The sequence below is a fragment of the Erinaceus europaeus genome, chromosome 10 (assembly GCF_950295315.1).
Source record: "Erinaceus europaeus chromosome 10, mEriEur2.1, whole genome shotgun sequence".
Lineage (NCBI taxonomy): Eukaryota > Metazoa > Chordata > Mammalia > Eulipotyphla > Erinaceidae > Erinaceus > Erinaceus europaeus.
The window spans coordinates 49494556-49508321 of NC_080171.1; the positions used below are offsets into that span (position 1 = coordinate 49494556).

Sequence of the window (13766 nt, forward strand, 5' to 3'; positions counted from 1 at the left end):
TTGTTTCTCTAATACACACACACACACACACACACACACACATAGATATGGCTGAGAGAAATTGAGACAGAATATGGAGATAGAGGGAGAAAAAGATAGACAACCTGCATATATGCCTCATCTCTCATGAATTGGATGCCCTGCAGGTGGAGTGTGGGGCTCAAACCCAGGTCCTTGTGTTTGATAACATATGTGCTTAACCACCCTGACTCCTCCCTTTTATTTCTGTTACTCCAGGTGTCTCCAAGATACAAAGACACATAGCGCTTGTCACTTTGGGGGAAAAATGTTATTAGGTTGCTTTGAAATCTTTAGTTCCTAAGGATTTTAGAGAGGAAATTTGGGACAAATGCTATCAACTGTCCAACCTACTTATAAATACAAGTTTATATTTGTTTCTAAACCAGGAGAGGAAAGAAAAAAAGCAACTTGAGCTGTCTTTATGGCATACTAAAACAGAATAATGCAACCATTTCCTCTGTGATTTCCTCCTGATAAAAATATTCATGTTTAAAATGTATCAGAAATTTATTTACATGCATTATGCTCTTCTGTTATTGTTTACCTATTTCATCCACTATATCTTCAGTACTTACAATGATGTCAGGTGCAATGTTGGTACTACATTCATTAAATGAATAGTGGATAGATGGCTAGGAGACTGATTTTCTAAGTCTTACAACTAGAGACTGACCTAGATATAAGGATAAAAAAGGCACAGTGAGTTTTCTTATGTATTCTTTCTTACTGTAGATAGAATAAGGTATTAAATATCTAAAAATAAAGGACCAGTGACTCAGAACAGAACCAACTTAACTTTATTAATTTTGATACAACACACTAGGTACAGTACATTTAATATGCTGCTTTCTTGCAGAAATTAACCAGCACCAGTTTATAGCATAAATCACACAGAACTGTAAGTACTATATGCACATTCTGTTTTGGCAGTATCAAAAGTAAACAAAAGCAGAACTGTAAATAAATTGCCACTTGACTAATTTTTACCACTCCCTGGGGATAAAATAATTGTTATACATTTTCAAGTTTGTGTTTAGCAAAATATACTGTATATTTGTTAAAGATCAAAAATCAGATTATAAAAAGCTATCACTATTTAGCTGAATTATGTTCATCGGTAAAGTGGGATTTTTCCTGAGTTGGTAATCAAGTTGAAGAAAAAAGCTGGGTGGCATCCAAGTCCTTCTTTCTAATGTTCTTCTTCCTATCTATAATAATTCTCCATCTCTCTTTCTACTCAGGCCTTCTTTTCCTGCCTCTCTTGTTCTCTCTTATAATCTTCTACTCCCATCTTCCCATTACTTCATTTCCTTCTTTCCTGCTTCTCTGAGAAAATGAAAGGTAGCAGTGACCAGTCAAGATGGTGAGAACCATGACAGTCATTTACTATTTTCCCCTGAGTAAAGATCAATTACAAAAAAGAAATGAGAACATGGTGTATTTTACCAAGCACCCACACCTGTCCGAATTTTAATTTGTATTTTCTTTTGATTACTGGAATTTTGTAACATGATTAATCCTTTCATGATCAGAAGCATTTTCAAACATTCTTTTAGTTACTACAGAAATCAAAACACTGTCTCTATGTTAAAATTTGTAATTAAGTTTATACAGTCTTGTGATTGCAGAAATGAATAGTACAGTCTAAAAGATGACTAGGTTCTACATAATTCCCATGGTTCTGGATTTCCAATTTCAAATAGTTCTAATTTACAGTAGGAGTGGACTTTGACTCCCTTTTTCTTTTAACTCTTACTTTTCTTCTTAGTATGTCACCTTTTGAGTGAACAACTCTACTCTTCTTTACTACACAACAGACTAGCCAATCAGAAGGATTGCAATTAGCATAGAAGATGGGGTTTGTCTCTTGGTTAAACACAGAGATTTGGGTCATACAGGAGAACTGTATATTATGACAGTAAGAGCCTACTTGTGTCATCTAACTTAAGAAGTCTCCTGACTCCACAATATTTAAATTTAAGAGACAAATGATAGTCTCACCTCTCACTATAATTTTCTATCCATCAAAATCTTGATAAATGAGCTGAAATAAAGCAAACTTGTCATGTTTTGTATCTAGAAAGGAGACTATTTCCATTTCCTCAGTCTTTTTTTTCTTCCCAGTTTCATGAAAGTATTGTTAGAATAAAACCTATACCAAATCTTTAATATACTTGGCAACCCAATTTATACTCATGCTTGTATAGCAAATTACACTTGACACAACCCTACTTTCCAGAAATTATGAAGAGAGGGAAAAATTATCAAATGTTTTAGAAATAAATCTCTAATTTTCTGTAGTTAAGTTTTAATTTCAGAAGGAAGTTCTTACAAGGCTGAAAAATCCTTCACTGTTATAAAAGGTTTTTTACTCAGTTGAGATTATGAATTAATAAGACACCTTTATACTAGATAATCAAGTCAACATGCCATTTCTAAAGGCATTCATGATTTAAAGGCTCAATGCATCAAAACACTTTCTGAGACTTTGAACTTTCAATAATTCCTTCTTCAGTATTATCTTTTTATGCATAGTTTATGGGGGCTCTTCTAAGGAAACCATGTTTTTTCCCCTACAGATCAAATACTACATATCCCAATGTCCTTGAAAATGCTAGCCAGTGCTATAAATACAGATGAGCATAATATTCAGGTTACTTCAAATTTTTCATGACTCTGTAAGATCAGAGAAACCCAATCATTAGCTTTGTAACGGCACAATGCCAACATTCTTGTTGGAAAAGAAGAAGTTGTAAATAGTGATGGTAGGGCTATGAAGTACAGGTAGTCCATACATTTTTACCTAAAATACCACTTTGCAAATGAGCTTCCACCTGCAAAATTCTTCCATTTAAAAACTTCCCTTTTTTCACTACAGAGATAGATTATCCATAGTCCCTTACTTCAGTTTTCACATTTAAAACATTTGATAAGGCTGTGCTGACAAAGCAGCCTTCAGCAGTGCAACCTTGATCTAATGAACTGGTAGGGTCAACTCTACTAAGACTTAAGTGGTATAAGCACCTTTAATATAGAGTTCATAAGAATGGACTCATGTAAAGTGTTAGGATAAAAAGTATTCAACAATTATGAAACTGACTCTAAGATATGCAGTGGGGTTGGGATGGGGGCATCCTGAAATAAATAAACAAACCTTGCAACCTAGACCTTCAAGAATCTCTTTGTGTCACAAAATTCATTTATCAATATTTTGAAGCTATTCAATGGTTTTTCTTCTTTTCTTTTTTACATGATAGAGAAACTCAGTTTCTATAACAATATTCTGAGTCAGTTAAGACACACTGATTTCTACTGAATAATACACACAAATCCTGTAAATAAATATATGAGAAATCCCAAGAGCACACCTACAAAGTCAGTTACATTTGGAATTTCCTGGCACAAACATAGTTGTAAGGTTTACTTTTTCCACAGTCCTTTGTTTGCCATTTCCCTTGTTTATGAACCAAAACACAGTTCTTGCCAGACTTTGTAAATTGTGGGGGTCTTCTTCTCCAGTTGGTAAAGGTAACAGGTTCACCACTGATCCACTCCCAGTTGCCAGCATGCACTTGGTCACTCAAACCTAATGTGAAGTCAAAAGACTTTCTTATATTTACACTCGGATATGAGATAAGTTTAATGTCCTATGTTTAGCAGTTCAATACTCACATACAAATATGGGTGCAGTTCCTAAACATGAAGCAGGAGTTCAATAAGATATAAAAGCATAAGACTAGTCACGTCCTAGCTGAATTCACCATTTGCTACATAAGCATTTTGGGGCAGTTTACTTACCCAATATGAATTTCAGTTTTCTTGGTTAAGAATTGTTTCAAAATAGTATATTTCAGATTTTGAAGATTAAATAAAATCAAGTATGATATAATAACAAAGTCCATGGCACATATGTTTGATGATTGGAAGCTATTATCATCTCTGTTATCCTACAGGCAAAATTTCTATCACTATGAAACAGTTACATTCTTGTCTTTCATTCTTCTGCCTCATTATTTGAACACCTTGGATTTAATATTTGAAAGCAGCTTACTAGTATTTTTGTTTGTTTGTTTAATAGCTTACTATTATTATTTTTGGTCTGGAGCTTAAGATTTTTCAATCTGCTATCATTCTAATAGAAAGCACCTTTTCTTTACTTGCCCATATATATGCATTGGCAATTTTTTTTTTGCAAATCACACCTTAGTGTTATCAAACTGCTGTAATATTTCTTATAAAAGCATTTTTTCTCCCCACTCTAGTTCATAACAGAAACTAAAAGAATAAAATGAGCAAAGAATCCGCCTGCAATAACCGGATCTGACATCTCCTAAACCAATTTGATTGCAAAATGTCCTGGTTCTATAGCTTATTACTTTCTTCCAACTAACTTTTACTCAATATTTTGGAATATATTAAAATAAATTGCCTTTGGTTAGTATTAACCTATCCCTTTCTGTAGTGTTACCTTGAATTACTGACTAGGTTACACTCTGCATAAGTACTCTTCAGGAAGGAAGTCACTATGGATGTGAAGAACATTGTCCTACAGCCTTACTACTCTCATATAATTTCAGAAATTAGAGAATCACAGAGGATGGCAACATTTTTTGTAGTTCTCTCAAGTATAATACCCTGATGGAGAGGTGATAAGGACACCGACTTTAATGTTCTCTGAAATTCTGTTTCCAAATTGGTTTTAAAATATTTATATTTTTGTTAAAATTGTAGAATATATTAAAACTTCAGAACACATGCAATAAAATTAAGATTGCAAGTAATTCTTACCTGGAGGTAAAACATTTCTAATTTGTAAACATGCATGTATATATAAATATATGTTATACAAGTATATTTACATTTTTATTCAAAAGTCCTTATGCTTCAGAATGTCATGAACCTTACTTTTTCATGTTGTACTTTACCACAAATGCAAAAAACTATATATTTTATAAAGAATATGTATCCAGCAACCAATAGCACAGCTACATATAAGATACTGGGTACTGTACAGCAAACCCTAACAAAAGGACTTTTCAAAGTTAACCCAATTACCAAATAATGTGATGATAACATTAACTATCGACTGTCTTTTTGAACCCTAAGACATCTCCACTATAGAGCCTCTACTTCCCCCAGTCCTGGAACCCTTGGATAGGGCCCACTTTCCCATATGCCTCTCCCAATCCATATCAAATAACATTGCATCTGCTGATCACAACCCAACCAACACAACGATTGCCACCTCAACATGCTTCACTTCAGACTGTGTCCAGAGACTTCACATGTGGAGTGACAACCCTTCAGCTTCATTACTCGGGCGAGACCTTTCCTTTCATAGTATACTCTAATTCCACCTCAGGTGGTTCACTTTCTAACAAAGTCCCAAAACCTAGATATACACCAGTTTCTGTGAGAGAGAGCTTATGTTCACACGTATCCATAAACAAGTGCAAAATATATTCCTGAAAGCAGAAGTACACTAGAGTTTGCAGTGAGTACCCTCCTAACACTTCCTCTCCACTATTCCAAGCTTTGGGTCCATGATTGCTCAACAATTTGTTTGGCCTTGTATGTTAACTCTCTTTTCAGTCACCGGGTTCCAGATGTCATCAGGATGCCGGCCAGGCTTCCCTAGACTGAAGACCCCACCAATGTGTCCTGGAGCTCCGATTCCCCAGAGACCCACCCTACTAGGGAAAGAGAGAGGCAGACTGGGAGTATGGACCGACCAGTCAACGCCCATGTTCAGCGGGGAAGCAATTACAGAAGCCAGACCTTCCACCTTCTGGAAACCTCAATGACCCTGGGTCCATGTTCCCAGAGGGATAGAGAATGGGAAAGCTATCGGGGGAGGGGGTGGGATATGGAGATTGGGTGGTGGGAATTGTGTGGAATTGTACCCCTCCTACCCTATGGTTTTGTTAATTAATCCTTTCTTAGATTAAAAAAAAAAGAATATGTATCCAATATATATTTATTGAATAATTCATGAACATAAGGCATGTGTCCATGTCTTTAATATTTAATGGCTTAAAATAACTTTTCCTTCATATAGTTATAATTAAATATCCCACATTTGTAGCAATTTTTTACTTTTAAAAATAACATTCATTGACTTTTCTTAGTTATAAATCTAATTGTCTTTACTTTGAATCAGACATATAAAAATGAAAATTTTGTGCCAAAATGTTTAAGGTGAGTTTTGAAAGCTGGACTGTCTAATTAGATCTGCTGCTTGCTACTGCAAACCATTATGCATTTTCCATGAAAGGGAGACAGAGTTAACCTCCCTGTTCAGTGTAGCATCAACACTTACCTATCCAAAATGGCTTTCTCCCACTGATGTCCCACAGCCACCGCATATGCTGCCTGGACAGTACAGTTACAAGGTTGCTCAGGTGACTGCACAGAAACAAACAACAACAACAAAAATGTCAGTGACAAAAGAGTTCAGTATTTCTGCTGATATAAAAAATGTATATTCAGAACAATTTATATGGAACAAAGATATACAGTTAGAAATAACTGGACAGAATTTCATAACCCATTTTAAAATATGTTCATCATCCCACAGCATTCAACGATGAGACCTGAACTTGAGCTCAACCTGCACTTGAAAGCGATCTTTTTCATAATATATGAGTTTTAAAGCATAATTCAACAGATTTTAAACATCTTTGGAAAATCAGCAACTACCTACATATAAAGCATAATTACTTAATGTCAAAATATTATTCCTCTCATGGAAAATTATGACATAAAGTTGGCCTTTATCCAGTTAATTTAACCAGTAAGGTAACATAAGCCATTCAGATAAAATTTCTTTTTTTTTTTAAAGTCTTTTATTTATTTTATTTTTGAGAGAGATGCAGAGAGAGAAAGACACAGAGAGAATCACCAGAGCACTGCTCAGCTCTGGCTTATGGTGGTGCGGGGGATTGAACCTAGGACTGCGGAGCCTCAGGCATGAGAGCCTCTTTGCATAACCATTATGCTATCTACCCCCACCCTCAGATAAAATTTCTTGAGGTCTATATTTAGAGCTTGATATGTTTAATCAAATACCTCAATAATTGTGACCTTTTCATCATACTCTGTGAAATGAGCATGGCCTTACTGTCAAACCTTCATATGTTGTGTAAGTTAAAGCACCTGCTCTTGTAAGTAAATATATAGCTCTACAAAATAGAATTCTTGATAAATGATTTTTTTCAACTACATGAATTATTCCTATAAGCAATACAATTGAGTCTAGTTCTTTATCAGTGCTACTTAAAACTCTTAAAATATTTTCAATAATAAAGGAAATAGAGGCCCAGCCTTTATGTATTTATGTATTTGGTGACTTTCAAGACATCTTGCAAATATAAGTCTATGACTGCATGACCTTATGCTGATGAATTTGGATTTGGATTTTCAAATTTGGCTTTGACCTCATTCTTTACTGTCAGCTACTGTATGACAGTTATTGAGCACTTTCTCTTCCCCTCACATCCACTATGGTAATTCTAATGTGCTGTGGTCTAGAACACAGAATATCAAATATGTGATAAGTGTAAGCTTGAGAGAGAAGTTGAGGGACTATCTCAGTCACTAACTATGTACTGGACAATGTAGGAGACCTGGTTTTCTCTTTCCCTTCTGGCCCTAATTCCTCAATGATACGATTTCACAGCCTTAACTTCATCATCAGGAAGTGACAGGTTTTTATTCAAGGACATTTAATATTTCCTCTCTTTAAGATTCTTGAAACGATTGTTAAAAATGATTTTATTAGCTATTCAAGGGTACGTCTGACTTCTTTGATTCTCTGAGAAGCAAGACACTTCAAAAGAGAAAGATCAAAGAAAATAATTGCTTTTATGATAGAAAAAATATTAAACTATAGTTACTTACAAAAGAAATATGTAGGCATTTTCAGTTATTTAAAAAGTATTCCTTCTTCTTTTATTCTCATATACACATAAAATGTTGACTTTTATTTATATAGATATGTATATTCATATAGATACAAAAATAAAAGAGACATATTCATATAAATAAAGATCTATTGACAGTTCTGTCATTTGAAGGCACTCACAAAGAATAGGCTTAAGAATAGAAATATTAATTTTGCTATTATGGAAATAAACATCAACTTTTTGAAACTGTCTGATTGGATATAGTTATATTTCAGAGTTACTCTTTGAGGACAGGCCAGCAGGGGTTCCAGACAGTCCTATGGGAAAACAAAAAGGTTTCATAGATAATGACCCATAATAATAGAATTACCAAATGTACAGTGACTGCCTAAGGAAATGAGCAGATGAGATTACAATATGTAAATTCAAGAAATACCTAATCTAGAAGTCTGGCTCCTTTGGGTTAGAAAAATAATAAAACACCAGTGGGGAGGAAAGGAGATTGAAGATAAAGCTCGAGGTGAGTTAGTAATTTGACTAGGGACAAGGATACTGTAAAATTTGTTGTTCTTGAGACAAGAAAGCTGTAAATGACCACAGTAAAATGCCATCAGGTAGCTAGGGACTCTGGGGCAACAGCCTAGAATTGATTATTAGGCCAAATTAATAAGTACTAGCTACATATTAATTCTAATAACAGAATCTAAAACCATCTCCTAAAAGTGCTTCATTAGAAGGTAATTATTAATTTACATTCATGAGAGAGTTCGTATCGGAACTTTAAATTTTACATGAAAGATGGAACTGATCATTCCTAGAGGAATATCCATTGTTCAAGTTAATGTGCGAGAGAAGTGGACAAAGTGAACAAGAAAGATCATGGATAAAGGAAAGTAGATTGACTCATTGTATATTTTAAAACATGTTAAATGATAGTGGAAGACACATTTATTACTGAGAAAGTGGTCCTGTCACCCAAGAATGTTCTTTGGATGACTGACACAAAGGACTATGATGGCTCTTTTCTTGCTTTCAATTTACTTTTAAATTTGCTGTTAGACATTTTCTGAAATGTCTATTAGCTAGTACTAAATTTTCTTGATCTCTCATTCTTTTGAAATAAAATATATATTGAAGTACAAATACAATAAAATCAAATCTCATACTAATCCTTTCAGTGAGCATTTCCAAAATAAGAAACATTTAAACCACTTTAATTAATTTTTTATCATTTTAACATTGCTTTACAAAAATATATAAATTCCAGGTGCACGGCTTCTCATTTTTGTATGTGTATAAATCTTACCACAAGCACCACCAAGGTTTCAGTGTCATTCTCACTATTAGCCTTTTATTCCTACTTTATTGGGAGTTAATGGTTTATGGTACAGTTGCTGACACATAAGTAATCTCTGGTCTCCTCATAAGTGTTTTCAAGACACTCTCTGGTGGGGGTAGATAGCAGGGCGGGATTATAGCATAATGGTTATGCAAAGAAACTCTCATGTCTGAGGCTTTGAAGTCCCAGGTTCAGTCCCCCGTACCACTATAAGCCAGAGCTGAGCAGTGCTCTGGTGTTTCTCACTGTGTCTTTCTCTCTCTGTATCTCTCTAAAAAATATAAATAAATAAATACCAAAAACAAAACAAACAAACAAAAAAACTGACACTCTCTCCTCTAACTTGGGTCCCTTTCCATCATACATCAGGATCCCAGAGCTGCTAGATTCCACCCCTCCCCATCTCTCCCCAGAGTCCTCTGTTTCAGTGCAATACAAAACACCCATTCACAGTTTCACCTTATGTTTTCCCCTATTGTCCTTGCTTATTAAATTCCATTATGAGTGAGATTATTCAGTATTTGTCCTTCTCTTTCTAGATTATCTCACTTAACATGGTACCTTAGAATTCTGTCCAATATAACAAAGGAGATTTTAACAGCAGCATAGTATTTCACTGTATTGTATATACTAACAACTTTCTTAGCAACTCATCTGTCATTGGGAATCTGGGTTGCTTCCAAGTTTGGGCTATTACAAATGGTGCTACTATGAATGTAAATAAGTATAGGCCTTTCTGGGTGGGTATCTTTGTTTCTTTTGGATATACACCCAAGAGAGAAATTGCCAGGTCATAGAGTAGGTCCATTTCTATATGCAGATGATTCTCTAAACTGTTTTCCAAGGGGTTGGACCAATTTATAGTCCCACCAGTAATGTAGAAGAGTTTCTTTACCCCCACAGCCTCTCCAACAGTTGAGGTCTCTATCTTTTCTTTTTTTAATATAAATTTTATTTTATTTTATTTTACAGGACACAAAGAAATTGAGAGGGAAGGAGGAGATAAAGAGGAAGCAGGACAGAAAAACACCTGCAGCCCCTTCATGACTCATGAAGCTTCCTTCTTCAGGTGGGGATACTGGGTGGGGGCTTGAACCTGGGTCTTTATGCACCTTAATGTGAATAAAGTTCAATATTCTAAATTCTGCATTTCCAATGACTTTGTAGATTTCTCCAAGAAACCATCAATCATCAGTATTACTGGGCAAGGACACTGCTGACACTGCATCATGACATCAGAACATCATTAGTGTTGCTCTTCTATGTGCTGTTTTGTTTGTTTTAATTTTATTATTGATTAAATAATGATCAACATGATTATGGGATAAGAGGGGTACAATTCCATATAATTCCCACCACCAGAGTTCCATATACCATCCCCTCCATTGAAAGATTCCCTATTCTTTATCCCTTTTGGAATATGGAACAAATATCTTTATGGGGTTCAGAAGGTGAGAGGTCTGGCTTCTGTAACTGCTTCTCCACTGAACATGGGTATTAGCAGGTTGATCTATACTCCCAGCCTGTCTCTGTCTTTCCCTAGTGGGGTAGGGCTCTGGTTTCTTTTCTAATCTATGACATTCTTACCTATGTAAAGTGGTACTTTATTGTTATTTTTATTTGCACTTCTCTGATTATCAGTGATTTTGGACATTTTTTTTTTTTATATGTCAATTGGTTCTTTGGATCTCTTTTTCTGAAGAAGATTCTGCCATGTCCTCCTCCCAGTTTTCAGTGGGACTCTTTTTGTTTGTTTTGTTTTGTTTTTAGAAAATTTGGTAAGTTCTTTTCTATTTTGGTTGTTAGCCCTTTGTCTGATGTTTGATATGTAAAGACTTTTCTCCCACTCTATAGGGATCTATTTTGATTGCGACTCCTTTTGCTGTGCAGAATCTTTTCACATTGATACAGTCCCACTGATTCACTTTTGGTTTTGTTTTCCTTGCAGTTGAACTTGAATCATCAAAAAAAAGTTTTGAAAGCTACATCAAAAAGACTTCTGCCTATATTTTTCTCTAAGTATTTGATGGTTTCCAGCCTAATATCCAAATCTTTGATACATTTGGAACTTACTTTTGTGTCATGTAGTGTTCCAGTTTCATTTTTCTACATGTTTCGAGCCAATTTTCCCAACATCATTTGTTCAATAGGTTCTATTTAATTTTTTTTGTGCCCTTGTCAAAAACTAGATGTCCATGGGTGTGGGGGCTTATTTCTCAGTTCTCAATACTATCTCACTGGCTTTTTGTCTCTATTTTGGTTCTCTGCTGGGTAGTTTTGATTACAGTATCCCTGTAGTATGATTTGAAATCAGTAAACCTGATACCTCCATTTTTACTCTTTTCTCTCAGGATTGTTTTGGCAATCTTAGGTATTTTCTGGTTCCAGATAAATTTCTGCATCTTTCCTTCCACTTTCTTAAAAAATTTGGTGGGACTCTGATAGAGATTTCATTAAATCTGTATGTGGCTGTGAGTAAAATAGTCATTTTGATTACATTAATTCTTCTAGTCCATAAGAATGGGATGTCTTTCCATTTCTTTGCAGCTTTTCTATTTTCCTTGAACAATGACTCATAGTTTTCAGTATACAGGTCTTTCACACCTTTTATCAGGCTTATTCCTAGATATCTGATTGCTTTTGCTGCTATGATGAATGGGATTAACTTCTGAGTTTCTTCTCATTCTAACTTGGTATTTTCATAGAGGAATGATTATATATTACAAATTTGTAGCCTGCTACAATAAGGTTTTCAGAACACATTATTAAATAAGTCACTCATAACTACTAGTAAGCTTATGGTGCAAATGAATATTATGTATGCTACTTAGCTGTATGATTAAATTTGTACATTTAAAATATAATTTATGTTCTCATATATGCAATGAACTAATGTTGTTTGTAATTATTATTATTGCTTTTATTTTTGCTTCCAGGGTTATTGATGGGGCTTAGTGCTGGCACCATGAATCCACTGCTTTTGGAGGCCACTTTTTCTATTTTATTGGATAGGACAGAGAGAAATTGAGAGAGGAGGGGGAGAGAGGGAGAAAGATAGAAAGACACCTGGAGTGGTCTGGGAGGTGGTGCAGTGGACAAGGTTTTGGACTCTCAAGCATGAGGTCCCAAGTTCAATCCCCGGCAGCACATGTACCAGAGTTATGTTTGGTTCTTTCTCTCTCTCCTATTCTTCTTCTAGCGTTTGCCCTTCTTCCGTAGCCAGTCAACAGCATCAGGTTGAGTCTGATGTAAAGTTTCGAGACCTCCTTTGAATCTGGAGAGGTGGCAGTCCTTGACTATGTGGGTCATAGTCTGTCTGGAGCCGCAGGGGCAGTTAGGGTCATCTCTGGCTCCCCAGCGATGGAACATAGCGGCGCACTGGCCATGGCCTGTTCGATAGCGATTGAGGAGAGCCCAGTCATAACGTGTTAGGTCAAAGCCGGGTTGACGCTTGCAGGGGTCTGTGATGAGGTGTTTGTTCTTTACCTCAGCTGACTGCCAGCTCTGTTTCCAAGAGACTGGAACAGAGAAGTTCAGTGTAGGCATAGGGGACCAGATTGGGTGATGAGCGTTGAACAGGGTGGGCGAAGATATCCGCGTATATTGGCAGGTCCGGTCGTAGACATGGGAAATGAACTTAGATGATGCCGCATCCTGACGAATATCTGGCGGGGCGATGTTGCTAAGAACTGGCAGCCATGGAACCGGGGTGGAACAGATGGTTCCAGAAATTATCCTCATGGAGGAATATAATTTGGAATCGACCAAGTGGACATGGGGGCTACGGAACCATACTGGGGCACAGTATTCTGCAGTGGAATAGCATAATGCCAGAGATGATGATCGTAGTGTGGAAGCGCTCGCGCCCCATGAGGAGCTGGTCAGTCTTGCAATGATGTTATTCCTCGCGCCCACCTTTGCTGCAGTTTTTATGAGATGTTCGTGAAATGACAGTGCAATCGAGAGTAACGCCAAGATAGACTGGCTGGGCTTCATGCCGGATTCTCGTATCGCCAAGCTGCACATTAAGCTCACGCGAGGCCGAGGCATGGTGTAGATGGAAAACAGATGATACTGTTTTTGCAGTGCTAGGGATTAGTCGCCATTTTTTACAGTAATCAGATATCAGAGACATGTCTTTCGTGAGTGTTTCCTCGAGGATGTCGAACTTGGATGCCTGAGTTGCACAGCAGATGTCATCGACGTAGATGAACTTCCTTGAAGAAGTTTCTGGGAGGTCATTGATGTAAATATTCAATAGCGTAGGAGCCAGAACAGAGCCCTGGGGGAGGCCACTTGAGACAAGTCTCTATCTGCTAGACTTGTCACCCAGATGTACCCGGAATCTTCTGTTTTGGAGAAGAAACGATATAGTGTTGGCCACCCATGGAGGCAGGCATCTTGAGATCTTGACTAGGAGACCACGGTGCCAGACCGTGTCATAGGCTGCTGTGAGATCAACAAAGACAGCACCCGTCTTTAAATTCTTCTGGAATCCATTT

General features: G+C 36.4%; 1 protein-coding gene across 4 annotated transcripts in view; it reads right to left on the bottom strand.

Moving 5' to 3' along the window:
* Positions 1–2772: 2772 nt before the first annotated feature.
* FREM1 (FRAS1 related extracellular matrix 1) overlaps positions 2773–13766 on the bottom strand; it is a 185171-nt gene continuing 174177 nt past the window's right edge. For all 4 annotated transcript variants that reach the window (XM_060199587.1, XM_060199588.1, XM_060199596.1 and 1 more), the window contains 2 exons: positions 6341–6426; positions 2773–3607 (listed from right to left, as the gene is read on the bottom strand). In XM_060199587.1, the coding sequence (XP_060055570.1) occupies positions 3402–3607; positions 6341–6426 (292 nt within the window). In that variant the 3' untranslated portion in view covers positions 2773–3401. The remainder of the gene's footprint in view (positions 3608–6340; positions 6427–13766) is intronic.